The sequence below is a fragment of the Castor canadensis genome, chromosome 8, assembly GCF_047511655.1.
Source record: "Castor canadensis chromosome 8, mCasCan1.hap1v2, whole genome shotgun sequence".
NCBI lineage: Eukaryota > Metazoa > Chordata > Mammalia > Rodentia > Castoridae > Castor > Castor canadensis.
In genome coordinates, this window is record NC_133393.1 from 117,439,888 (window position 1) to 117,466,935 (window position 27,048).

At 36.1% G+C, this 27,048-nt stretch overlaps 1 protein-coding gene across 11 annotated transcripts in view; it reads left to right on the forward strand.

Annotated features, from left to right (window-relative positions):
* Positions 1-27,048, forward strand: part of Nav3 (neuron navigator 3) — a 760,451-nt gene that overhangs the window by 592,991 nt on the left and 140,412 nt on the right. For 9 of the 11 annotated variants that reach the window (XM_074083986.1, XM_074083987.1, XM_074083985.1 and 6 more), the window contains 3 exons: positions 9,015-9,130; positions 24,094-24,202; positions 24,850-25,233. In XM_074083986.1, the coding sequence (XP_073940087.1) occupies positions 9,015-9,130; positions 24,094-24,202; positions 24,850-25,233 (609 nt within the window). Of the gene's footprint in view, positions 1-9,014; positions 9,131-16,858; positions 18,620-24,093; positions 24,203-24,849; positions 25,234-27,048 lie in introns of those variants that run through there. The other 2 variants (XM_074083991.1, XM_074083992.1) reach the window with 2 other exon arrangements.

The following is a 27,048-nucleotide window of genomic DNA, read 5'->3' on the forward strand; positions in this document are numbered from 1 at the left end:
AATATCAGTTCTATATGATCTGATATTCAAACCATATTCATACCATTCTTTCCCCTAGTGCATTATACCCCAGCCATCAATCTGTTATTCAAACCACCTCATCCTGCTTTAGGGCCTTTGTCATAGGTTCTTTCTCTTCCTCTGATAACTGTCTTACAGATCACTGCAAGCCTCGCTTTGTCATTAGCTCACTGCCTATCTGCTGTCTCTTCACAGAGCCATCTCAGGCATCAAGTCCAAGAACATTCACCATGCCCTGCCAGAATTATCTCTCATCACCATCTTGGAGTTTACCACTCTCTGCTGTTTTCTTGTTTATATATTACTAGTGTAATGTCAGACATCTCCCACTGTAATGTAAGCTCACGGAGAGAAAGAATTTTGTATTTCTTATTTAAGAATAGACAAACCCAACCCACAGCAGACACCAAATAAAAATTGTTGAAAGAAACGCCATTATCTTGAGCAGAAGAATAGAAACACTGCTAAAAATGTACAATATAATGAAAAGAATCTGAACTCTCTTACTTCTTGTGAATAAAAGAGGCTCGGTTGAAATATAACCAGCCTTAAAATAGTTAAAGAATTAATTCTTAATGTCACATCTGCATATTTATTCACTTGTATTTTTCTTCCTTCAGTCGCTATAGGCAGGACCATTTGGATAGAGGGAAGCATTAGACCTCCCATGTATCATTTTCCTTTCATCAGCTACCATGTAGGAGACAAGAGGGCTACAAAATATGACAGAAGTGAACCAGATTACCACAACAAGGCCACAAAAAAGTGGAGAATTGCTTTTAGCTGTTGGAATCAGGAAAAGTGGCAAGAAAGATAAGTAGGATTTGGATGTGCAGAGATGAGGGGGACAAAAAGTGAAATAAAAGATTGAGGGACTCATGTAAACAAGGTCAACACAAAATACATTAGGTGTTCATCGAATAGGTCAGTTTTTCTGGAAAATGAAGATTGATGGAAGCCTAACTGTGGTAGGAATACTTGAATGTTGACAAATTGGTGTGTGTGTGTGTGTGTGTGTGTGTGTGTGTGTGTGTGAATGCAATGTACACAAGCACATGTGTGTGAAGCATGATCAGGGAAATTAACCATCTTTAGAATGTAAAGTGGGTTTTTGGGGGAGAAAACAGAACAGAATAAGCAAGATTAAAAGTCCAGATTGAAGCTGGGCCATGGGAGGACAAGATCAGGAATACCACTGTTAGGGGCCAGCCCAGGCAGAAAGCTTGCAAAACGCAACTACCTCCATCTCCCCACCACACCATCCCACCTGTGCCACCATGGGAAAAAAAGCTGGGTGTAGTGTTGAGGACCTTTCATCCCAGCACTGGTGGGAAGCATAAAGTAAAGGATTACAGTCCAGACTAGCATGAGCAAAAATTGAAACTCTATCTTCAAATAACTAGAGCAAAACAGAATGGAGGGATGACTCAAGTGATAGAGTGCCTACCTTGCAAGCTCTAAACTCTGAGTTCAATCTACAGTACAAAAAAAAAAAAAAAAAAAACTATGTCTACATTTTAGAGCAATTTGCTGACTCTTAGAGGTGGTTTGTTAAGACTTGAGTTGGAGCTCCAACTGTCAGAAGTAAAGAAAAAAAGAGATTGTCATGGTTTTCTTTTCATTTAAAGGTTCTTTTTATTCCTCCTCTTTCCTGGTGTTCTTCCTTCATGTTTTATTCTTCAAACTTGTTTTCCTTGCCTGGGATTTTAAAATCATTAGTTTATCTCCTTCAGACTGTCAAAAAATGCCTCCCCTCTTTATGTCTTTTTTTCCAGTACTTTTGCATCTTATTTATACATGTGTTCCCAATATAAATAAGGATTCATTAAATAAAATAATATAGTAATTGGTTAATTTAGTAAAAATAGAACTGTACATTTTCCCTAAACCTGTCTTTGTAGAAACTTCCATAAAAATTTAAAAGAATCATTAACCAGATGCATAACTTGCTACTTTGAGGTCTACATTCCTTTCCTTGTTATCAGGCCATTTAGAGTAAATGTCAATAAATTAATATGCCCTACATAAAGGGAACACCTAGCAGCAAAAGAGACTGGAATCAGGAAAATGAGTAATTCATGGAAGAGAAAAATACTGAACACTCCTTGGATAAGCAAAATACTAGTAATGAGGAGACAGTCATGATTTCTTGTAAACCATTAATATAAGGTAAACCCTCTATACACACTTGATTTGTAAAATTAAACCGAGCAAATATGAATGTAGAGGTTTTCCTCCTTTTGATGTAAAATGGTATGGCTCATGCAACATATCATGGATTTTTATAAGAGATTTTGTTGGCAATAATCTTTTGGAGATTTGCCAAGGATGTGTTATGACACAGGAAATTGACATTTGAATATGACATGTTCTGAAAGGCAAAGAATGCAGAACATTAGTTGTGAAAATGCTTACCCAGTAGGTTTGAAGTTTAGCTTATTTGTTGAACCAGTGGGTGGGAGGAGCTGTGAGCTCACAAAGATTGAAATGTGGAGCATGTAACCATCATTCAGTGTTGTAATGCCCTGCAGCTACTATTACAGATTATACTGCAGTTGTGGTTTTACATGAACTGGGCATAATTGGTCATCAGCACAAACCAAAGCTTATTGAATTCTTGCCTTGCAAGCTTGTCTTTTGCTAGGTTTGATATATTTCTGTGCATTGGGGAATAGTTGAAATTTTCTCACACAGCAATATTTTTAAGGTGGAATACAGAGACACTGCTACAAGCAGTTCTATTGTGTAGCATACTGCTGTGAAACGGCATTCTCTGTACAGAGAGGTTTATATACTACCTTGCTTTCGTTGGCTTTTGAGGTCTAATTCCAGATTTCTGGGAACAATTGTAAATTTGCATAACATGTATAAGAATATTGCACAGCACTCAGAAGACTCAGAAAACTTACTCAAGTTTTACCAATTGTACCAAAAAATATCACTTTCAGTAATCTAGAATAGATGTTGTACTCAATTGTAATGTCTTCCTAATAGTACCAATCTGATTTCTTCAACCTTCATTTGACTTTTATGATATTAATATGGGAAGGTCAGGCATTATCTACAATTCTTAATTTGGATTTGGCAGATAATTTCTTATGACTATAGATAAACACACACACAGGTATATGTCACAGAAATAATACTATATTCTTCTTGTTGCATCCTATCTCGTGTTATGATATCCTTATCAATATTTTCTATTTCAGTGCTAAATTTTTTTCCTCAATTAAGGTAATACTTCATAGCTTTCTACTGGACTATTCCACTTGTATTTAGCAAACATTTTTCTAAGAATATATTTTAGACTGTGTACAAAAGTTCTATTCCTTTATCTACATTCACCCATAAGTGTTAGCATCCATTGAGGTTTTACACCTGAAATTATAATTTAATCTAATAGATGACAACTTAATTTATGATTCCATTATACCTTCTGTATTTACTCCTTAGCATTCTACTTTAAGAATGAGATCTCTTTTCTCTTCATTATCTACCTAAATTGTAAGAACTAATGTATCCCCTTGATTATATTCCATTATTGTTATAATTTATTTGGATGCCTGCATTTGCCCATATTGGGCCAGCAGGAGCCCCTTCAATCTGGCCTGTGTATCCGTTAAGAAACTCAGCCACTCTTTGAAAATTCCTTTTTTTGTACCTCAAAGTGTTCAAGGTTCGTTTGGTATTTTCCCTAACTTGGCATCAGCTTTTATTTAAACAGCCCTGATTTCTTTTTGTTGAGAGTAGTATTTAAAACCAAGATCTCTCTGCGGCTAGGTTTTCTAAGTGGCCAAAATAAGCGATATATGTATGTACATGTGTTAGTTAGTTTAGTGTCACTCTGAAGAAATACCTGAGAAAAATAGTTTAAAGAAGGAGAGATTTATTTTGACTCCCAGTTTCAGAGATTATGGTTCCAACTGACTCCACTGCTTTTGGCCTGTGGTGAGAGGCATCATGATGGCAGAAGGATATGATGGAGTAGAGCTATCACCTCATCACAGCCAGGAAGCAGAAAGAGACACAGAAAGATGCCAGGCCAAGATATACCCTTCAAAGGCATGTCCCACTGATCCACTTTCTCCAATGTGGTCCTAACTCTCTCAGTTCTTTCACCTCCCAATAATCTATTTAAATTTTGAATACATCAATTAATTATACCATTTATTAGGTCAGAATCATCACAATCCAACCATCTCCAGACACACCTTCACAGATACACTCAGCCATATATATATATAACATAGTTAACTCTTAAGTGTCTCTCAATCCAATCAAGTTGACAATCAGGTTTATTACCAAGTGCCTTTAAATAGCCAATAAGTAAAGAATAAAATTTGTCATACACTACTGGATATCACCAGATTCATAATTGTTTATTATTGACTATGTGACTAAACTGTCGGGGCTTGGGGTGTGGCTAAAGTGGTAGGATGCTTGCCTGGTAGAAGCAAGAGTCCTTGGGTTCAATCCAAAGTGCCACACACACATAAACAAACAAATAAATAAATAAAGTTTCAGCTTAGGGGGCCTCAAATATGACTACTCAGTGAACAGAAGCATTTAGATGGAATAAAAATATAGGGTGGCAGTTAATAGGCAAATATTTATAGGCAACCTGGTTCAAGTATTAGATAAACATCAACCAGATTGACCTCTAGAAACCTTAATTTTTTTTTATCTGCAGCTCCTAAAGTTTGAGTGGTATGCCATAGATAACGTACGAGGTAGAGTATGTGCCACATGGTAAGTGCAACAAAGTGGAGATACCTTTTATGCTAATCATTGCTGACTCTAGACTTTTAACCCCTACAACTTTTAGTTGTAGGGCCTAGTTATTGGTACCTGACACATTTGAACAATGTATTCATAATGCTGTGTCTTATGGATTCAACAAGTACTTATGAAAACCATGTTGAGATAGGCTGCCCAGAACCATGTCTGCCAAAATTTTTGAAGAACATCACAGTCCTCATTTTTGCCTTTTTAGTCAGTGTGAAGAAAGTTAATCAGTTTATATGGACACAGTGAATGATGGCACTGAAATACCCACTCTGTCAAAATGTACCTTTTGATTCTGAAGTCTTTATAATTTGTTTCATGAATGAACTCAAATATATTTATTGAATTGGTATGAAGTAGGCATAAAAATACAGGAATTTTTATGATCATCCAGAGTTATAACTTAATTCCTTTGACCATGTATACAAAAGTTAAATCTTTACCAGCTAACATTGATTGCCTGAATCAACTGAAATTAAAGTCTAATTTATTAAACTATAATTTAGAAATACTAGAGAAATAGATGGCTTGTGACATACATAGAGATAGCTACTCCCATTTATATGTGGATATAAACCAACAATGATTTGCAGTTTAATGTCTCTGTATTCTTTTTAATGATAAATTTATTTCCATATCATTATTAGTATAAATAACTCACATATGGAATACCAATGCAAATACACCAAAGAACCTGAAAATAAATAAGATTCTTTTGTGACTTAAAAGATTTTAAAGAGAGCATCAGCCAGAAATATGCACTGTCACATTAAGAAAATAAAATAAAGCTTCCAAGTCAAGACTGAGCTGTCAGAAATGTGAACACATTTTATAAAAGTGTCTCAGACGAGGGAGAATGGAGACTTAATCAATGGAATTGAATAATAATCCTCATACATTAAGGAAGATAGTCACAAGTCAGCTCCTCAGGAATGCTTTTGAAGATCTGTTCTGAGTAAAGCAAAATCACTACTCTCCAAACACATTCTGAATATTCTTTTGCTCCAGATTTTCCTAGAGGAAGGTATTGTAAATCCTTATAACTAACATGGCCACAAATATTCTAGCTCCTGGTCTTTGTCTAATAAAAACCAATTAGCACTGAGTTTTAGAAAGTCATCTCATTGAACTACTTAATGTGACTCAGCTTTTGAGGGATGAATCTATGAATACAGAGTCTGCAAGACTGTAAGCCATTCCTGGCTCACAGCCAGCTCACCAAGGCACCTCTCAGCCAGCTCACAAAGGCACAGGCCTGTGACACTTCTTGGCAGGCAGCTAGACAGCTTTCCTTGGGGATCCCAATCTCATTACATACTCTCCATTTAAGCTTCTTTGACAAGGAGTGAGATCCTGAGAAAACTTCAGAGTACTTTTTTCTTCATTCAGATACCACAGGCTAAGAAAGATGTAAGGGAGGCACAGTGACCCACAAGAAATGAGCCCAAGTGGAAGAGTAGACCATAGTGAATGTTAGAAATGGTGGAGAGGAGAAATCAGTAAAAAGGAGATATGGGCAAACCTAAGGAACAAGAAGGAAAAGAAAAAGACTATGAGAGAGCCAGATATGTTTCTCATTTTAATATTGACAAGAACTCCACATAACTTAAGATATTGTCTCTCCACACCATTAGTAATAATGAATGATAATACTATTTTGCAAAGCTCATGTCTCATATTTTTCTTTGATTTTACAGATCAATAAACTGAAATTCAGAGGTGCTAAGTAACTTGCCAATATTACTTGAGTTAACAACTAGCAGTAGGGCCCAGTTTTAAACCTAAACCAAATACATGCACTCTTATGCCTCTCGTCCCTCCATAGGCTTTACACTGCTTTACAATCACTACTAATTTATTCATTTGCTTATCAAATACTTGCTGAATGCAACCTATAAGCTAAACAGGCATTGGGGTGCAATGGTGAACTTAACCATGGAGAATAGAGTCTAATTTGGGAAAGAAATAATCACTTTAACTTCATATTAAGTATATGAACTGCTGAGAAGATAGGTCCAGAGAAGACTAGGTGCTTATAATTAGGAATGTCACTTGATTGGTAAAAGTGCAGAGGATTTTTATAGAAAAAAGGGTCTTGAACTGTGATTTGAATGCAAAGACTGAATTGATTGAAATGGGGAAAATAGTCAAGTGCAAAGATCCTGTTGAGGCAGGAAGCTTTAGGAAGTGGATAAAATACTCTGTGGCCACAATGGAAGTAGTAATTGGGAGATTTATGCAAGAGGATTCCAGTGAGTAGACAGTGACTGGTCTGTACACTACACCATATGACTTGCCATGCTTCGTAAGGGTTGCCCCCCAAGCAGTCTTTGAATGAGGACTAGGTTTGTTGAGAAAAGAATGTGAGTTCAGTTCTGTATAGAATGGATTTCAGGTATTTTTGTGACAACTAATAGGAAATGTCAATTAGCTAGACATTATATACATCTAGAATTGAGAGGAAAGCACTGGATTCGAGCTGAATTCTGGAATTCGTGTGTGGACAGGTAACAGTAAATGCAGTGAATATGATTAAATCACTTAGAAAGATGATCAAGTGAAAACCAGAAGCTTTGAAGAATCCCAAGACATTGCCTTCTGCCCTTTTTTTACTGCCAAGAATTACAGCATTTAATGATTAGAATAAAGGAAAACAAAAGAGGAAAAATGTAGATTCCAAAATGAATGAGAAACAACCTGGAAAAGTTTGAGTATCAAAGCCAAGGTAGGAAAGTTCCTTGAAGACAGGAGAGGTCAGCTCTTAAAAATGTTGCCAAGATATTAAATAAGGCAAAGACTGAAAGTGTCTGTTGAGTTTAGCAACACTGGGTTCTTTGCTGATCTTAATGGTCATCTGAACAGGGTAACTTCTGTCTTTTGCTATGCCTCATAATTTAGAGTAAAATAGGATTGGTCTGTTAGAAACTATTTGAGGTAAAGGGACAACTTTGTAGAAGATCTTGTTCTATTTTTTATTATATATCATTTATATATATATGACACATCCATACATGCATACAGCATGTAGTTTTGTATGGTTTCTTAAAAATTTTAGTGAACATTACCTGTTTTCTACATCTGCCAACTAAACATCAACTTTCTCGCTTATCAATGACCACACTATTTCTCTCAAGACCGGAAGGTAGGATGAAAGCATGCTTGTGATTGAAAATTGATTAGAAATATACCGAATTTTTCTTTCACATACAAGTGTCTCTACAGATGATAGTAAAGTAAGAAACATTTGGAAATTACTTGCCACAGTTCAGCCCCAAGATAAGAAATGGGACTCTGAAGCAAATGAGGTATCTAAAAAAAACAGTCCAGCCTGCAGTGCTACATTGGATTGCCTCCTTCTGTGTCTTAGTGCTTTGTGCTGTGAATTTTTCAAAGATGTGGTTGTTTGGAACAAATATATATAAATGTTGAAGTCACATCATGAAAGAGTTTCTTAAAACATTTGCCTGAGTGTGAAAGGAAAGTACTGAAGTAAGATTAGAATATCAAAAGGACTCAGGCGCTCCACTGAGTGCTTTTCATTTGATAGGCTCACCTTTACGTGATAACCACATACACAAATGCACACTGTGTACATACATGCAAATACAAAACACATAGTCTAAAAGGTACTGAAGAATATGAGTTTGCCTCTTGGTTGACTTTTAACTTTTCTGAAATCCTTGGTAACTAAGTTATCAGAGTGGTAACTAAGTTATCATAGTGATAACTATAATCTACAACTTATTCATTATTTTCCCTTTTCCTCTTAATCGTATATTATTAGGATATCTTTTTGGGGGTTTTCATAAATTAAAAGAGTTTTAGAGTGGTTTCAGTGCTTTACTATTCTTGCAAGAACATAATTTGGACAGATTTTCTCTAAAACAGCCCAAAATGTGTTTTTTCAAGTCTTTTGCCACCCTCCCCCCCAAATGTAATCAACTATTGGAAGCCACAATCTTCCAAATTTAGAAAAGTCTAAGAGATCTGATTTGATACCTCACACCTACTTGAGTGATATATGAAAAGTACCAAAATTCTCATATAAATAGACAGCCCTGGAACATCCTAGTCATAAAGGAAGGCTTACTTACCTTGATGGAAAGCTTGTAATAAATTAATTTCTTCTTGTGCTGGAGAACTTCTACTCTGATGAGTTACTGGTGACCACAATTGCTATTTGTTTCTATCTTTTTCGTTAACTTCAGAGCACATTCAGAAAATGAAGGAACCTCTTTACCGTCTGCTGACTCCTGTACCAGTCCCACAAAGATGGACTCACCATATAGTAAGACTGCTAAGCAGTGCTTGGAGGAGATATCTGGTAAGTAACCTGATTGAGGGCTTGATCAAATGTCACTATTACTGGCATTTCCCTGTCTTTTGATTAAGTCATATTTGGCTATACTTTTGCAAAAAGGGGCTCTACATTTCATACCTCTGAGATTCTTAGATAGTTGTCTATTCTATTTAGAATTATCTGTTTGTTGCTCAGAAGAGACAGGTAGTGCTTTCAGAAGCTGATACTGTGAATTGTTTTGCCCTCAGTCAAGTTGAACCCTATCTGGTAAACCTCAGGACCTTCTGTGATCAATAAAGCAGCCCTTGGACTATCTGTAGTTAGTAAGGCAGTCCTTGGATATATTTGAAGTTTATTTTTATGAATACTTCAACCCTATTCTGTTTTCAGTTCTGTGCTATTTAGACTATTTCTCCAGGATGGCTCCAAATATGCATCTTGGAAAAAAATCTAACTAGGGAAATATTTCATTACACACATATAGCTAATGTAAGAAAAAAAAATACACACCCAGACACAGTTCATTAGATTTTTGACTGTATAAAAATGGATTTTCAGCTTGAGCCCAGTATTTTTTTCTGGTATTCAGATAAGCCGAGGCCTATATGGAAGTCCTTTGGCGTATGTATATATAAACTGTATAAATAAACTACATGTCTATATAAACATATATGTCTATATAATGTGTCTATAGGAAGTTACAACCATTTATAAGAAATGTGTATATATATAGTATATATATTTATTTATACAATGTGTACATGTATATTATGTACACACACACACATATGCACACATATATATGGAGCCAAGTAACTTCTTAGTAAAATATACTGTCCCTAATGGAAAGGTTTAAGAAGATTTTATCTATTTGCAAGTATAAGAATGCATGAAAGTAGAGATATGTTTGTTATTCCAATGAATCTATGACTTAGGCTTTGTGTATACACAGCAAAGGGAAAAAGAGTTAAGTGAGTTGTTTAATTTTTAAGTTTCTGTAATGATCCAGAGACTCAAAGTGTAAGTATTGCTGTGAAGCTTATGAAGGTAACCATATGACCTTTTGGGGAATTAAGAAACCTCTGCACTTTTGGTAGCCCTGAAACACAGTTTGGTAAGAATTGGATATTACTGCAATATCTGCTAATAGATACTGATGACTACAGCAAAACAACATCACACAGGCACCTTTTGGGTTAATATTAGTGATATCATTAGGCACCAGAGGTTTCAAATGGAGAGTACAACAAAGGGTCACTGTAGGAAGGTGGTAGAAATTGTAAAGTGAAGACTTAACTGTGGTGATGGTATTTGTAGATTTTTCATCTGTTCACAAATGTTCCTTTCTACTCTAGTCACCTCCCCTGCTTTCTGGACACAAATATCCAATGCCTTATATAACCTTTCCATTTGAATATCTCACAGATATTTCCAACCCATTATGTCCAAAACTGAGCCCTCAAAAATTTTCCATTTGTATCTTCAACATTTTGGTTAATATAATTCTATCCTGCATGTTGCCTAGACCTGAAATTTTAGAATCACTCATTCCTTCTTATCTCTTGCACCTGATGTCTGATCCATTAGAATATCTTGGCTCCATGGATGTTGGTTGCTATCCGAACTCAGGAACAAGTACTATATGTGAATCAACTTTATGAGATATTCTAAAAAGTTGTTATTATGTCTCAGAGACTCAGAAACTAAATAATTTCAGATGACACTGTGTGTGACTCACTATAAGAACTAAAGAACTGAATAATCTAAGTAACCTAGAATTGTATTTTCAGAATACATCCAGAATTCAGCCCCTTCTCTCCATTTCTATTTTTGTCTATTTTATTCACTAGTACATCTCTAATGTATGGTTGGTGAACATATCCTAGAAATGAGGCCCACAAGGTAGGACCCTAATAATTTCCAGGTGGATACAATAGACTGAAAAGGCAGGGAAGATACCCTTGGCTTGGAAAGCATGTCAAAAATAGTAATCACAGTGAACTTAGGATGCATAACACTCCACTTATGAAGTTGACCTGAGTGGAAAATCAAGTATTAATTTTGATTATACCATCACTGAATAATCAAAAGATATGAAAAATAAAATGTTTAGTCATTCTAAAGATCTAATATAGTAGTCCAGAAAAAAATGTGAAAAATGTAAGAAAGAAGGATAGATCATAATCATAAGACTATTTCTATAAAAGAATGAACCTATCAGAAGTCTAAAGCTTATGAGATACTTCTTTTATTAGTGATGCCTTCCTTTTTCAGATTGTCCATCCCTTACACTATTTTCCTTGTTTAGGGGATCTTTATTTTTGTTACTATATTGTGGCTACTAGTGATACCACAAGCTACATGAGAATTTGAATTTACTGCCAAGTCCTTGCTTAGATTAGGTCTATCATATTCCTTCAAGGGAATGTAATAGTGTGTTCTTTCAAAGATAAAATCAGATGTGGAAGGACAGATGTTCTAAGAATTTTTTAAAAAGTGAATTCTGACTTCAGCACTATAGTTATTTAGCTTTTAAATTTTCTCTTGGCTTCCTTCTCTGTGAGGTGACTATAATGATATTCATAAACTGTCCACAGACTGCTATTCTTCCACTTATCCTTTCATTGATCTTTTTCTGTTGTACATGCCAGGCATCCCAAAAGTTACTAAACTAAAATGACTAAGACATGAGATCTCCTATGCAAGAATAAGGACAAACAGATAATAACTCGATAGATAATAGGTAATAATAGATAATAAACTTGAATACCACTAGTCAGTGAATTAGTTGAAACTTGGGAACAACTAACTTAGCTGTAAAGAGTAAAACAGAGCCAGGCACCAATGGCTCATGCCTGTAATCCTAGCTACTCAGGAAGCAGCAATCAGGAGGATCATGGTTCGAAGCCAGTCCAGACAAATAGTTCATGTGACCCTATCTTGAAAAACCCTCCACAAAAATAGGGCTGGTGGGGTGGCTCAAGGTGAAGGCCCTGAATTCAAGTCCCAGTACTGCAAAAAAAAATAAAAAAAGTAAAGCAGATCTTAAAAGAAAGAATGCCAGACATATATGTTGTGGAATCCTCATGGACAATGAAATCAGAGAATACTATTCCAAGAAGAAGCAACTTCATGAAAATGATTTAAAACAAATTCTCCTCACCTTATTGTTTTCATTAGTTTATTTTTGTAAAACTAGGCATTTTTCTTAAATTTATTAGGGTCTTTTTAGCTCACTGATAGTCTGAAATCCAAAGTTTCTGTGCCATTGCTGTTACTAAGCTGTTACTGTTAATGCCCCATGGGGCCTTGATGGGTAGTGCTTATGACTTGCTTCTCAAGTGAAGTGGCCTCCATAGTATAGAACTCTGCTGGAGTTAGTCTTGGCAGGGAAAGGTCAAAGTTTTGTGAACTTTTGAAGCCTTTATGATTTGTGGGGGGTCTGAAATTAATACAAAAAAATTGCACAATTGTGTCCAGTTCCTTGGAAAATGTTCAAGTGCATTTGGAGACCACTCACCAACATATCCCTTAATCACCTTTGGCTCTACAGTAAACCTACCTTGAAGACCTGATACAATTTTTCCTGACCAATGTGTATTGTCCTAACTTCTCATAACAGCCTCTTTATTCTCTTTGGTGATCATTCTTAATTCAAATGGCCAGGTGCAATGGATCCAAGTAGAGCCAATCAGAATGACTCTTCCTTGACCACAGTATCAGAAATGGATATATGGCCAGTCTAACTTAATCAACAAAAAAGATTCAGTCCTATAACTTTTCCTGAGACTGTCATGGGAGAGATGTTTTCTCTAAAGCTGGGCACTGCCCATAGTTGCCTTTGCTGCCAGATGAAACAAACAGAAAACAAAACCTAAGGCAGCAGAGATCCAGCCTGAGGTCATTGTGGGAAATGTCTAAGCACATAAACAATCCATATTTGAAACTACCCTGTGCTACTTTTCTGCAGTTTGTAGCTATATCAGCCAGGAAAAGTTCCTTTTTGTGGTTAAAAAAATGTGAAGAACATCCCAATTCCATTACCTGCAAGATGCTTGACATGTAAAGATTTACGATGCTGCTGAGGAACAAACTTAGTTCATACTACAATGCTGATATGTTAGAGTTGCTAAGTTAGGTGGGAAGCTAAGCAATACCTCATTTGAAATTACAAAAACATTGTCATTAGATGTTATTCTGCAACCCTGAGTTTCAGTGCTTTTATTATTGTTTAGCTCTTATTGCTAGTAATCCATGGGGTTCTTGATGGGGAGTAATTATGACTAGCTTTCCAAGTAAAGTGGCCTTCATGATATAGAACTCTGATGGAATTAGTCTTGGCAGAGTAAGATCCAAGCTTTGTGAATTTTTGAAACATATAATTTGGAGAGGTCTGAAAATAATGTGAAAAATGACAAAATTGCAAAACAAAAAAATTCTATTACCCAGAAGATGCAAGATTTGCAATACTGTTGAGGCACAAACCCATTGAAAATAAAAATGTAATTAAATTATGGTATGAAGATAAACACCAGAAATGAGTCCTGTGGCTTTTACAATTTGGAGATCTTCATAAGTCTTCAAGAATATCTCTCTAAAATCTTCAGGTACAGCACTCAAATATCCTTTGTTTGTCATGTTCTTTTAGAGAAAACTTCCTGACATTTACCTAATCTGATGATGGTGGTTCCCATAGTTATTATTAGATATTATATAATTCACAGAAATGAGTGAGTGAGCTTATTGCTTTTAGCTTATCACCTAAGATGCATGTCATGACCTTGATATTAAAAGACTGCCTGAATTGATGGTGTAGATTTTACTGCTTTGGCTTGGGTTTTATTCTCACATTCATTAACATAAAGAATTTCTACTCTGAGGCCATCACTTTCAAGTACCAAGAGATCCTTCCAAATGTGAAGTGAGCCTAAATTCTCATTTAATGGGTATCATTCAAGAAAGTTTCTAGATTTTGTTTGCCATATACAGTCATACTTGCCCTTATTAATTTTTTTGCATAAGACTATCCGTCCCCATGTGTAACATATATGTAATGCACTTTTTGACCTTTACTTTGAATTTATATTCAACTTTAAAATGTTGGTAGATGCTAAATTGTCTCGATATTAATACAGCTGGCATGTCATTAAAAAAATAAAAGGAAAATAACTGGAAGAATTCAAGGAACTATTTTGGAAGTAAGCATTTAGGTTTAATTGAAAGATGAGCAAATGGTTACATGTGTTTTTCTGAATTCCTATTAAACAATGGAAACTATCTGGCATTTAAGACCTTTGCAGATGATCACTAAAATTTCCTTTTCCTTGAATGTTTATAAAGATCAAGAAGATTAAACTCAGGTAATTCGAATCAGTTTCGATTTTTTACTGAAATAGCAACATTATAATTATGTTTACTAAAAGAGATGAAAAGCATTCCTTTTCAGAACATTATCATTACTGTACTTTACTTTAGGTCTTTGGCAAAATTAGAGTGATTTATATTTTTGCTCTTGATTGGACATATTCAACTACTTTGCACTGAGACTTCTCCTTCCACCACGCATAACATACATCTGTAATGTATGAATCAAATATTTGTAAATATGCCTATGGGTAAATGCACACTTGAAGCATCCAGAGATGGGTGACACGAAAGCAACAAGTGAGTTCCCTATTGTTATTCAGGGTAAACTTATGTATTAACATAGTTCCAGGGGCAAAACTACTGTAATTATAAGTTAATAGCTATCTTTAAACGAGGAAACACAAAAATCCCCTTCTGATGTTTCCCATGTTAGGGATATTTCTTCCATATCGTCATAATCCTTCTCTATAGTCTCCTCCTTACCAATTTCATTGAATTCAGCCCACCTCTTCCTAGCTTCAGCCCTGCAAGATGATTTTGCTTCCTTTTCCATTGAATCAGGAAGGATCATGTGATTTGATCTGATAAACGAAATGTGAACAGAAACATGGCATGACCATTTTCCCTGTCATGAGATCAACATGCCCCACAAGAAGGTTGGTCTGTAAGCATGGGTTTTAGAACTAACCGTAAGCAACACAGAGTGGACATTAGTGTCAGCAAAAGTGAATCATTGTTTGAAATGTTTGCCAAAGCAGAATTTCTCAACCTTGACACTATTGGCTTTAGAGACTATATATTCTTTATTGTGGGCCTCAGATCTAGCATTGCAGGATGTCACGATTTCTCAATTTTGCACTATATGGTAGATTACATAATTCTTTGTTCTGTACCTCTCACCTGTCCTTGTAGGTTGTTTATCAGCACCATTGGCCTCTCACCCTCAGATGTCACCACCACCTCCCACAGTTATGATAAACAAAAATGTCTCCAGATATTGTCAAATGTCCCATAGGGAACAAAAATCACCCCCAGTTGAGTATCACTAGTCTCAACTAAGTAGCTCACAAAGTGGGGTCCCAGAGCCAAAGGTACCTGGAAATATATTAGAATGCAAACTTCTAGGACCCTTTCTAAATGAGCAGTTGTGGGCTGTAACCTGGCCAACCATTTTAATAAGCCACTCAAGTGTCCTGAACACTTAAATTTATGAACCACTGTTTAAGATGATTGGCATCTAAGCACCATTGTGTAAGGAAAGGTCTAATTACTGCTTTCATTTATAAATGCCTAAGGTCAATTCTTTTGACATCTCAATGGTTAGGGCTCCGTTTTTCATGAATCTGTAAAGCTTTAGGGCACTTTGCCATATGTCAAATAATATATGTATAATATATGTCAAGTAAAGTGAAGTTTCATATCTTAAACAATTTTCATTATGTTCACTGGGTCACAGCAACTCAAAATGAAGAAAAAAATAATGTCATGTTTAAGAGTCTCAAATGGAAGTGGTGTTTTGAACTTTTTCTTTTTTTAAATTTTTTTTGTTTTCTTTTTTTAATTTATTCATATGTGCGTACATTGTTTGTGCCATTTCCCCCCCACTGCTCCTTGCCCCCTCCCTCTCACCCACCACCCCCCAATATTTCAAACAAAATTATGTCTTTAGAAGCAGGATGATCAGTTTCACTGATATGTTATTTGTATTCATTTTGCTTGAGCACCTTGGATATAAAGACAGTCTCTAAAGAGTGAAGAATTGAGAATCAGCATTCACAGTTCATAAGTTTGCTTATTGTAAAATCTTATTACAGGTAACTGTTCTTTCCATCTAATTCCCTGTTCCATATCTACAAAAGTATGATCTGCCTTGAGTAGGGGAGGGCGTAAGGAATAAGTAACTTTGCGAAGTAAGTTGTTACCATGTGTAAAGGTTTAGACATTGCACATTAAAATGCTAACTTATATAATTAGGAAATTAGGTATTTCCCCTAGCTGAGGTAAGTAATAGAAGGTGGAAAATCACAATTAATTTTACCACTTAGCTCTAAAAATGGTGAGGATTTGTAGATCAGTTTCAATGACACAACTTATAATGTCTTTGTATTTTTCCACTCTCCCCTTTTTAATAAGGAATGTTTGTGGCTATCAAAATCCTCTAAAGTTTTTCTTTAATACTTTTCTTATCAATGGCACATGTGAGTTCTACTATCCCATGTGTTTGTTTTCAAAAGTTCGTTTTCTAAAATCACATTTCATTGTGGTTATGTACCATACACAATCAGTACAAAACAAATGTAAGAATTTTATCCCTTAGTTTTCTTGTATTTATCAAAATATTAAAAATTAAGAGTTGATTATGAAATACACTTGAATAGATGCTCAATATCAAAAAATATAATACACATTTTGTATTTTCTGTCATACCATTAGTTTTAGTCATATCCTTTGAGTCAAAATATTAGGGAAAGACCTTGGAATTATTTTTCTACAGGAAGGAACCTCAATTTTTATTGTCACATTAGGATTTAAGAATAGCTTCAGAATAAATAAAAACCTTTGAGTGTGTTCTTTAAAAGAGGAGGTGAACTCTGAAGTCTTTCCCTTTAAGGCACTATTTGTCAGTGGGCAGAAGGAGTCATGCTCCCCTTTTGAGGTCCTTTACACTCTTGAATTTGATTTGTGCTTTTACAGCACAATCCCAACATTCAGAAGGCAGATCTGCCTGCTTCTGCTGCTTGCAGTACAGAGAATTCGTCTGTCATTCTCGGCAGTGGGGAGTGGGTGTTATGTATGTGAGTGTGTGTGTCCGTGTGTGAGTCTGGATCTGGGTAGCTGAGAGTCTTTAAACCTGGAGAGGGTTAATAGTGTAGCATCTCATTCAGGCTTGGCTCTGAAACCTGTGGCATTCTAGGCTGGACAGCTGCTCCCGTGCCTCTGTTTTAATTTAGCAGGATGTTTGCTGCCATGGCAGCCAGCAGCATCCACTGCAGCGGCAAGGAAGAGCCATAGATCTGAGAATGCAGGTGGAATGCTAAAATGCAGGAGACTCGCTCAGGGCTGGGCTTCACTGCTTAATTTCTGCTCTTACTGGGCTCTGATGCGGAAGCTGTGCTTGCTGCACTGTGTCAGCTCATTAGAGTGAAGGGTTGCGGACCTAGATCAGTTAAAGGCTGGTGAGAGGCAGGGGAGGAGAAAAAAAAAAGCAAGAGCATCGTTTGTGCTTCGCTACCTTGCATTTCAAAACACAGAAGCAATAGAGGGAAATGTGGACCCATCATTCTGCAGACACATGTGATTGGATGAAGACGGGAAAGCATAGTTGGCTTCCTGGGCTACTTTTCTGCTGGAGCAGAGTCTTTGGTGAACTCTTGTCTGCTTCAGATATATTTAAGCAAAATGTTTGTAAGTACTGCTGATCAGTGTAATAACGTGGTGAGCTCAATTGTGGACAAGTGATTTTTCTCTATCATGCATATCTCCAGAATTTTCTGTAAATGTTTGAGCCTGAGTTTTTGCTGAAATGTATGTGGGAATTAAAATCTAAAGGGCCAGTTGCAATTACAGTGTAAAAAGACAAAATGAAATTGAACTGAAAGGAGGAAGCCACTAGAAGAACCATGCAGCGGCCTGCTGAACTCTCTGTATTTCGGAGCAAAGAAGTAAGGAAGAAAGGAGCTTGCCTTCAGAAACAGAAGTCTCTGACCAATCTTGCCCTCACCAGTGAGGGGGAGAGGAGACCCACTGTGCGCATTTCCAACTGGTTTGGAAATGCTGCAAAGGCCAGCCAGAGGGAATCCAACTATGCAGAGAGGCGCTCACTATCTAGGTTTCTCTCGCGATCTGTGCAGTCTCTCTACCACACCAGTGGCTCAGGAGCCTGGGACCTCCTGCCTGCAGGAGGCAGCCGGTCATGCAGTGAGGACTTAGAGGATTGGTCTGTAAGAAGAGGTTTGGAAGGTGAGAGTGATGAAGACAGCAAATCAGAAGATGAAAATGGATGCTCCAAGCAAAGCAGCATCAGCAGAAGCTGGGCTGAAGAGGAGGGAGAGAGCTGCCTGCGGGAAGGGACGGCTCACCTGGATGAGGATGTGATCCTTACCATGCTGGGTGACTTGGAACAGGCACTTTACACTGACTTACTAGGTAAGTCCAGCTTGGGATTTTAGTAGACTTCATAGCCTCCTGTGAAAGTATTTGCATTAGTCACGTATCTTCCATTGTTCAGAATTTTTAAATATACTTACTCATAATAATTTTAATTCCTTGTTTCTTGAAATGATTTTCTTTGTAAAGCTGAGCAATGAGCACCAGTTGTAAAGTCTAATTGAAGAAAGTAAATACCAGCCATCTGCCATGGGCATTATTGGCCTGGTGTCCAGTACTTTTGAGATAGCTGCAAATCAATGCCCACATTTTAAAAATCCATGCATGTTTTTTACTTAGTCATTAATGGAGACTATTTGTCCAACTTCCCTCAAGGTGACCTTACCTTACACATGGAATGGAAAATGAAGGACCTCTTGGGAAAATTTTCTGTATAGTTAAGTTTCTTCTGCCTCAGAGTTACCTGGATAGATGGCCCTTTTCATAGCTTAGTGATAAATATCTGCATTCTAGTAACACTTTCACAAATGCAGAGGCCTTTGCTGCCTTGTACCTGTGTGTGTGTGTATTTAGCAAAAAATGCTCTTTCATGTGTACATTATAACTCTAAACTATATGGATAACAATGAACTGTTTTCATACTTTATACTAGGCCTTTTAATGGCATGAGTTTTAGCAGTAACTTGTGATACAATCTTTAACTGGATATGAAGATGTCAAGTGACTAAACCTCAAAGGTCAACTTTGCCACTTACCTAAAACACCCAGGGTATATACATTTTAATTGGTATTTCTAAGTTTTGTACTATACCACAATATATTTACATCATATAGTCCCTTTTTTAAATAAAATCTCTAAGTATTAAACCATTAAGCACATCATATTTTATGTCAATGTAATTTCACAAAGGATTTAGTATAGGGCTTCTTAAATTCTAAAGAATTCAACCTGGCCAGTGATTTCTTTGTTTCTATTCACACAAACAGATTTGTTCTTATCTTTATATAAGCCCTCCTGTTGCAAGATGTTTTGTAAGGTTGTATAGAATGCTTTAGTGACCCAGGCTTGGAAAAGGAAAGCTTAGAGAGACAGCAGAGGCAAATATGGCTCTGTTTTTCATGTCAGTTTGGCTTTCAAAGAGTGATGTTTCCATAGTTGTCAGAATAGTGATTTCTGAATCTGAATATACTAGGTATTCAGACAGCAAAAATTTACTTCTCCACCATTGTGTGCTTTCTGTGATAAACTGCTTCTCATAAAAGAGCTCTGTGCAGTACAAAGGCTAGGGGAAGTCTTAATCCTTATGAATCTCTTTCTATTTTTTTGATCTCCCAGAACTGTAGCATCAGATCACATTCATCTTTGGCTTTTAAAATGGTAGCATTTATCTTGTTCTAAGTACCTTTTATGTAAGCATTATCAAGGATATGAACTGAGTGCAGTCCCTTGGCAGTATTTGTTGGTTGCTCTGTTAAATTATAGTATGCTGTGGGCGGTTATATATACAAAGCATTTATTTTTGTTCATAAATAACTTGGATCATTACTGCCAGAGGCTAGCCTCCCAGACGAAGTCTGTATGTCATGGTGTTTAAACAGATCATCTGCTTATTGTATGTACATGATTATTCTTCTTAAGAATTCCCCCTACCCTCTACACTGGTGGCAGTACTCACAAATGCAAGTGAAAAGTAAAGGAAGAGTTTGTTCAAATAGCTCTGAAATAATCATATCTCCAGATAACTGAGCATTCTAATGAAATTTTCTATATAATGATGTACTAAGGTGATGAATATATCCAAGTTCACAGCACATAGGAATTTCAGAATTTCTGCCACGTGCTTGAGTAGGTTCTGCTCAGGACTCAAAATGGCCTCTTCTAAGTTAGTTTTTTGGCTCAGTTCTTTTACTTCAACTTTTTTACTCTTAGATATCCTAATACATTACACAAACTAGGGTCTGTGCTATAACTCTGTGTGAGAATATTTAAATGTAGCTAATAAGCTATTCACCATATTTTGCTGGGTTTTTTCCTCTACAAAATGTCAGGATTATATAGATGAGTTTAAATTTCTTTTTAAATCATTGTTGAGGGTACTCAAATCAGGGTTATTTCTGCAAATAATTTAGGCTGCTGTTTGTTAAATGATAGAATACATAATATGGATGGTATAGAAGGTATAATTCTCTGAATCAGGTTCATTCATGTATAATTTGATTTCTACTAGAAGATGACAGTACTGGCAATGTTAATTACAATGTATATAATTAAAGCCTTAAAAAGTAAGGGTGGATCACACAAATTAAATAGTCTGTTGCCACCAAGTAATAATGCAGAAATGCCAAATTGAATCTGTTATTCAGTAAACAATGAGAAAGCAGTTTGTGCCAATGTTAATTCAAGTAGGTTACAGAATACACCACTCTGGAAAATGTATGAGAACCCTTATCTTTGTCTCTGACACACATTGGAAGTCTCCTTTAGGAATAATAGTTGACTTTGAGATTATGTGACTGAAAAGAGATATAGTGTTTTTGTATTATATAAATAAATTTCTCATGTGTGTTGTTCTGTTAACGTTTATTTAATTTCCTAACATGTAATTTTATGTATGCTTTCATGTGTGGCCTTTTCCATTTTTACCCTAAAGTCTCTCTCTAGACATCATTTAAATACAAATTTACAGGACATTTCAGACTGTGCAATCAATCCTGAAGGGCTTTATAAGTACACTTAGTTTTTATCTTGCCTTCTGTGGGTTGTTGAAAACATTTACTGTCATGAATTTTGTTTGATTATTGTCTTTCATGACATGAATAAGTCAGCAATTATGGTTTCCTCAGTAAGTGTTGGGAGGAAAGGTCCATTTGTCTGATTGTCATGAGTGGTACAAATCATGATGAGAAAATCAAAGGAGAGAGGAAGGCTGTGGTTCTGAAACATGACAGAAACTATATAAACCAGTACTAAGTTCATCTGGGAGAACTGAAGGACCTAAGATGCCTGTTAGGTTGGAAAATGAAATTTAAAAGGTAGAGAAGTAGATGTAAATAATGTCTGCAAAACAGAATCTCTAAAAATAAAATATGCTTAAAATTGATATTTAAATCCCATTGAAAACAATTCAAGCATCACTTTTGATATTATGACAGTTGGCAAGCAGTTAAGACACAGCCTAATTGCATCTAAGTATTCTCCCAGTGGGAAGGGGTCAGGAATAAGGGACATGTAATGGTGTTTCCTATGAACTTATCTAAGGTCAGTGATTAGCATTTGCCCTGCCTCCAAAGACAGTCATCTCGAGACTTTCCGGATTCTTGTTTCTTACAAACACCTGGAATCTAAGGCTTCTATGTTTTATGAAATGTTCTGTTCTGAACTGGGTTTAGTGTTTCTCCTTCTCATTATTTTTAACTCCATAGAAGCCATTTTGTTGATTTGCTTATCTTTTGATTATATTCTTTTCAGACCTCTTAATATCCTCCCCTACAAAACCTCCCTTCAAAATTCTACCAGATTATTTGAAAGTGAAAGGTACACTTCCTAAGGGCCATTTCTCAAACACAAGGTATTGTATTAATCAGAAGCATAGAAAAAATTTCCAGAGAGGGTATGACTAGAATCTCAAGGGTTATTAACCGTTCTGAGTTCTGAAAGAATATTAATCTATGGGATTAAGAGTTTTCATGGTTTGAATTTGTGTAGAAAAAGTTTATGCCATGTGCATGAGGTTCCAACATGTATTTATTTCTTAAATAATGTTTAAAGAAGTTACTCAGTGCTTCCTCAGTTAGAAAATAATAATACTATTATGAAGCATATTTTAATTGTTCAAACAGCTTGTAAATTAAAGGGAACAGAATTATAGACTGGCAGTAGAATGGTGGCAAATATCCAGGATGAAAAATAATGAGCAAAGTAGTAATGTTTGGATAAAAAAAGATAATAAAAAAAACAGCAGTTACCTTTCCATGGTGTGAGTGTCTGCCTGATAAAGATAGTTTGAATTTGTTCAGTTGGTTTCATAGCCCTTGGTGCTACTGGATGGAAACTAAAAAGAAATAAATTATTTCTCATTCCCCATAAATGTTTGCCTAATCAGTCGCATCTAATATTGGAAAGAGAGGTGAAGACCTTTTCAGGGTTGAAAGTTTTATACAGAAGCAGGTAGTCATGTACCATATGAGACACGGGTGTGTTCTGTTTCTAACAGGTAACATGATAGAGTCTCTGAATTCCTCACCAACTCTATGATTGTGATTATGTATGTTAAATCAGCACATTTGTTATATACTTTTTAAAGTATGGCCTGAATGCTAAGGAAGTAAATTAGCAAGTCGAATTGCTACCTAGAAAGTGAAAACAGATTGTACATATGCATTTTGACTTGTCTCTGTGACAGTTTTCACAATGCAATTTAATACACGCTACTTTCCTGCTTCTCTTTTCTTTTTGTTCTCTTTTTCCTTTCTTTCTATCCTCTTTTGATTCCATTCCTTTACCTACCATCTCCTTCTGTCCTTCTTTTCTTTCCTTTCTTTTTCTTTTCTTCCCTTCCCTCCTCTTAATGTATCTGTTCCAATTCCTTCCTTTTTTCCTTCCTTCACTTACAACCTCCTCTCCCTTCCTTTCTTCATAACCTGTTTTTTTCCTCCTAAAAAATTTCCTTATCCCCAAAGCCCAAATTGAAGAGAATAAACAGTCATCTTCTTCTACCCTCTGTCCATTTTTCCTATTGGAAGAAACCCACCAGCTTCAAATAGCCACTAGCCTGGGAAGTATTATATGGCTATAAAAAAATGGCTTATTGGTAATTCTCACCCTGAATAGCAAGTGATGTTCTATAAGGCCAGCATTTGCCACAATGGCAGATCTATTTTTTTTTCACGCCCAGTAGTCAGTAGACACAAACATTTTTGAGTATAGATGTCTATGACATTACTTAAACTCTAGTGTCACTAGTGTTGATGTTTTAGTTGCCTGGAGAAAGTGGAGAAGAAATTAAAAGTAAAGTCATCCAATGTTGTCACACTTAGTCCATGAGTGTAATAAGACTCAAAAAAACTATTGCTTTTATGAGAAAAAGCCTTTCACTTATTCTCCCAAATCTAAATGTATACTTGCTACATAAGGAAATTTATCCCAACTATTCTGGGAAATAATTAAGATTCAAATAATCTTTGATTTTAAAATTAAGTTTAGTGACATGGAGCACTATATAGCATATTTCTATGTGACTCTAATTTTGTAATGGTTAGGGTGACAGACCTACAAGTGTTATTGTGTCTCTACCACTTCAGAATTACTACTTGTGATATTTATTCCTATTCACATTTTATTCATAGAAAAAAGAATTATAATATTCAAATAATGATAGTTATAGTTATTTGGAATGTTCTAAAGTTTTACTTCTAGGAAGAGGAGTTTATATTATTCATATATATATATATATATATATACTGAGAAGGGTAAATGCATGAATAACCAACTTATTATTTTGCACCTTTTCTAGGTGAAGACCCTGAAACAAGAAGAATGCGAACAGTTAAAAACATAGCAGATCTGAGGCAGAATTTAGAAGAGACTATGTCCAGTCTTCGTGGGACCCAGATAAGCCACAGGTTTTTCCCAATTCTGCATATCTTTGGACCAATGAAGAAAAAAAATTACAGTTTGTATTTTACTTCTCTTATAATGGTAGAGAAGAAATTTCAGTTATCCTTTATTATTTTCTCACTTAAATTTTACATGCCGATTAACTAGTGATTATCCTTAAACTGAAAATTCTCAGGAACTTTTTCCCCCTCACCATCTCTTCTTCCATATGGTATTCTGGTCAAACTGAATTAGCCGTGGCAAATACCACTGTTGCTTCTCCGACAGTTTCCTTGCCTGTCCTAGAGCACTTGTGGAGGAATGGCAGGGAGACAGTCAAGCATGATTGTGGTTAACTTCCAGAATGGATCTGAAAAGAACAGTGGATTAAGGTGTTTTTTCTTAAGTGAAACAGCATTTTGTTTTATCCAAAATGTAACAATGGCCTTTCTTTTGAAAACAAAGAACAACTGTGAATGTCTGATCTTTCCCACATGTTGACATCTGTAGAAGCAATTAGAATCACAAAATTAAGCTATGCAGTAGTGTAGCATTTGTGAAAGTGTATGCTTCTAGGGAATGACTCTGAGCTCCATCCTTTCCTGTTTTCATGCATTTTTGCCTGTGGCCCTAGTGAACAAAAATACAGTTATCTCTACATTTTATTTGACAGCACCCTAGAGACAACATTTGATAGCACTGTGACCACAGAAGTGAATGGAAGGACCATACCCAACTTGACAAGTCGACCCACTCCCATGACCTGGAGGCTGGGTCAGGCGTGTCCTCGACTGCAGGCAGGAGATGCTCCCTCCATGGGTGCTGGCTACCCTCGCAGTGGTACCAGTCGATTCATCCACACAGACCCCTCAAGGTTCATGTACACAACACCTCTCCGTAGAGCTGCTGTCTCTCGCCTGGGGAACATGTCACAAATTGACATGAGTGAGAAAGCAAGCAGTGACCTAGACATGTCTTCTGACGTAGATGTTGGGGGATACATGAGTGATGGTGATATCCTTGGGAAAAGTCTCAGGACTGATGACATCAACAGTGGGTAAGTGGCCCTGGTGTCAATAGCATTGTGGGAGGAGGGCAGGTATTTTATGAGGGTGTATTAGGTGTGAAAAGAAATGCAAGTTCACCTACAAAGTCATCAGAAAATGTGAGTAATATGAGGTTACTTGGGCTGTTTTAGGGCCTCTCCTCAGCTCATTCATGGAAAGTAAAATGTCCACAGTTTCTATAGATAATTTGCATTATAAAGCATTAAATTTTTCTGTCTCTGGTTTAAAGAACCACATGTGGGCTGTGTTTTTCAGAATAAATTTCATATGCTCTTGAGTAACAGATTTTATAGAATTTTATAGAAAAGGAAGTGGGAAGGAAACAGGAGGGTTTTGCTGGCTCAGGCTGCCTGTAACTACTTTGAGGAAGTATTTTGTAGCATTCTTCAATTATGTACCTTCAATCAGCCTCCTCCTGATTGTCATTATACTTATAATTAATATCATACAAGTTTGTGGGGCTGTTGGTTATCATTATCATATAGGTATGCATTTAACATAGCATAGGACAAAGAGCATGATGGCAACATAAAAATATCTAAAGCTTAGGCCTTCCCCCATCTTTCCTGTCTTTATTATCCATTCTTCCCACCCTCCCTCCTTTACTTTAAATGAGGGCATATGTGTGTTCATTTTTATATTCAGTCTTCAAATACATTGGAAAAAATAATCACATATAGATATACATATTGTATGTGCAGAAACATTTGTATGTATATGCAAAGCAGTAGCATTATAATAACATTATAACAAATGCCTGAATGACATTTATCTATCACTTTTCCCCTGCAAGATACATCATAGCTTAGGAACACAAGATAACACCTCAGTGCCACACCTGGAAATATTTTAAATAGCAGAATCTCTAACAGAAAGTATAAAAGTGTGCAAAGTTAGCACTAAATAAACCATGAATAGTACACTTTTTTATGGTATGAAAGCTAAAACAAGCAGGCAGAATGTCACCTTGTTTGCTTCAGCTGCAAACCTCTGAGACATAACTATATCACTTTTCTGTACGTGCTGTGAATGTCTGTGGAAGTACTGCCAGTATTGACTTGGGGCTATCAATGACTTTAGCAATGACAGAATTACAAATATGGAATTTGTGAATGATATGGATTGATTATATTTATTTACACTGTGTAAAATGCTTCCTGGTGGTAGTGACAGTATATCTTGAGAGTAGTTTAAATCAGAAACCAAGGGACAACCACAATAAAGTTGTAGGTAATTTTAAAAGGTTCACGGAGATAAAAATTGAGCTAAGAGTTCAAAAAAGGAGAAAATGCTAAACTCTGATATAAAATAGAATGAAGTGAATAAGAACAGAAATTATTTTAGTTCTGTTTCCTGATTTAAATAGCTGCAGGTGAGAGAGACACATGAAAAGACACAATTTTTAAGAAGAGTATAAATATGGAAAGCACAAACCATTCAGTAAGCTTGCCTAAAATATTATTTTCAGAATCAGAGGGACATTGGGTTAAATGGCACTTAATAGTCTTTCTCTTAAGTGAGAGACAGGGGAGGTGAATATTTAACGATAAGATTTGAGAGATAGGGACTATTGTGACAGGTCTCAGATTCATTACACTAAGAAGTTTAACCTGTGTACTACAGGTGGCAGAAACTACCACTTCTTAGAGATTAAAAATAGTCACTGAACAGGTCAAAAAGATATTGATGGATTTTGAAAGACCCAGTTAGGGGAAGCTTGCAAAATGGATTGAGAAGAGAGCCTCTAGGGCTAGATTTCAGGAAATACCGCAAGAGCTCAGGTTCAAGGTCAGAAGGCCAGAAAT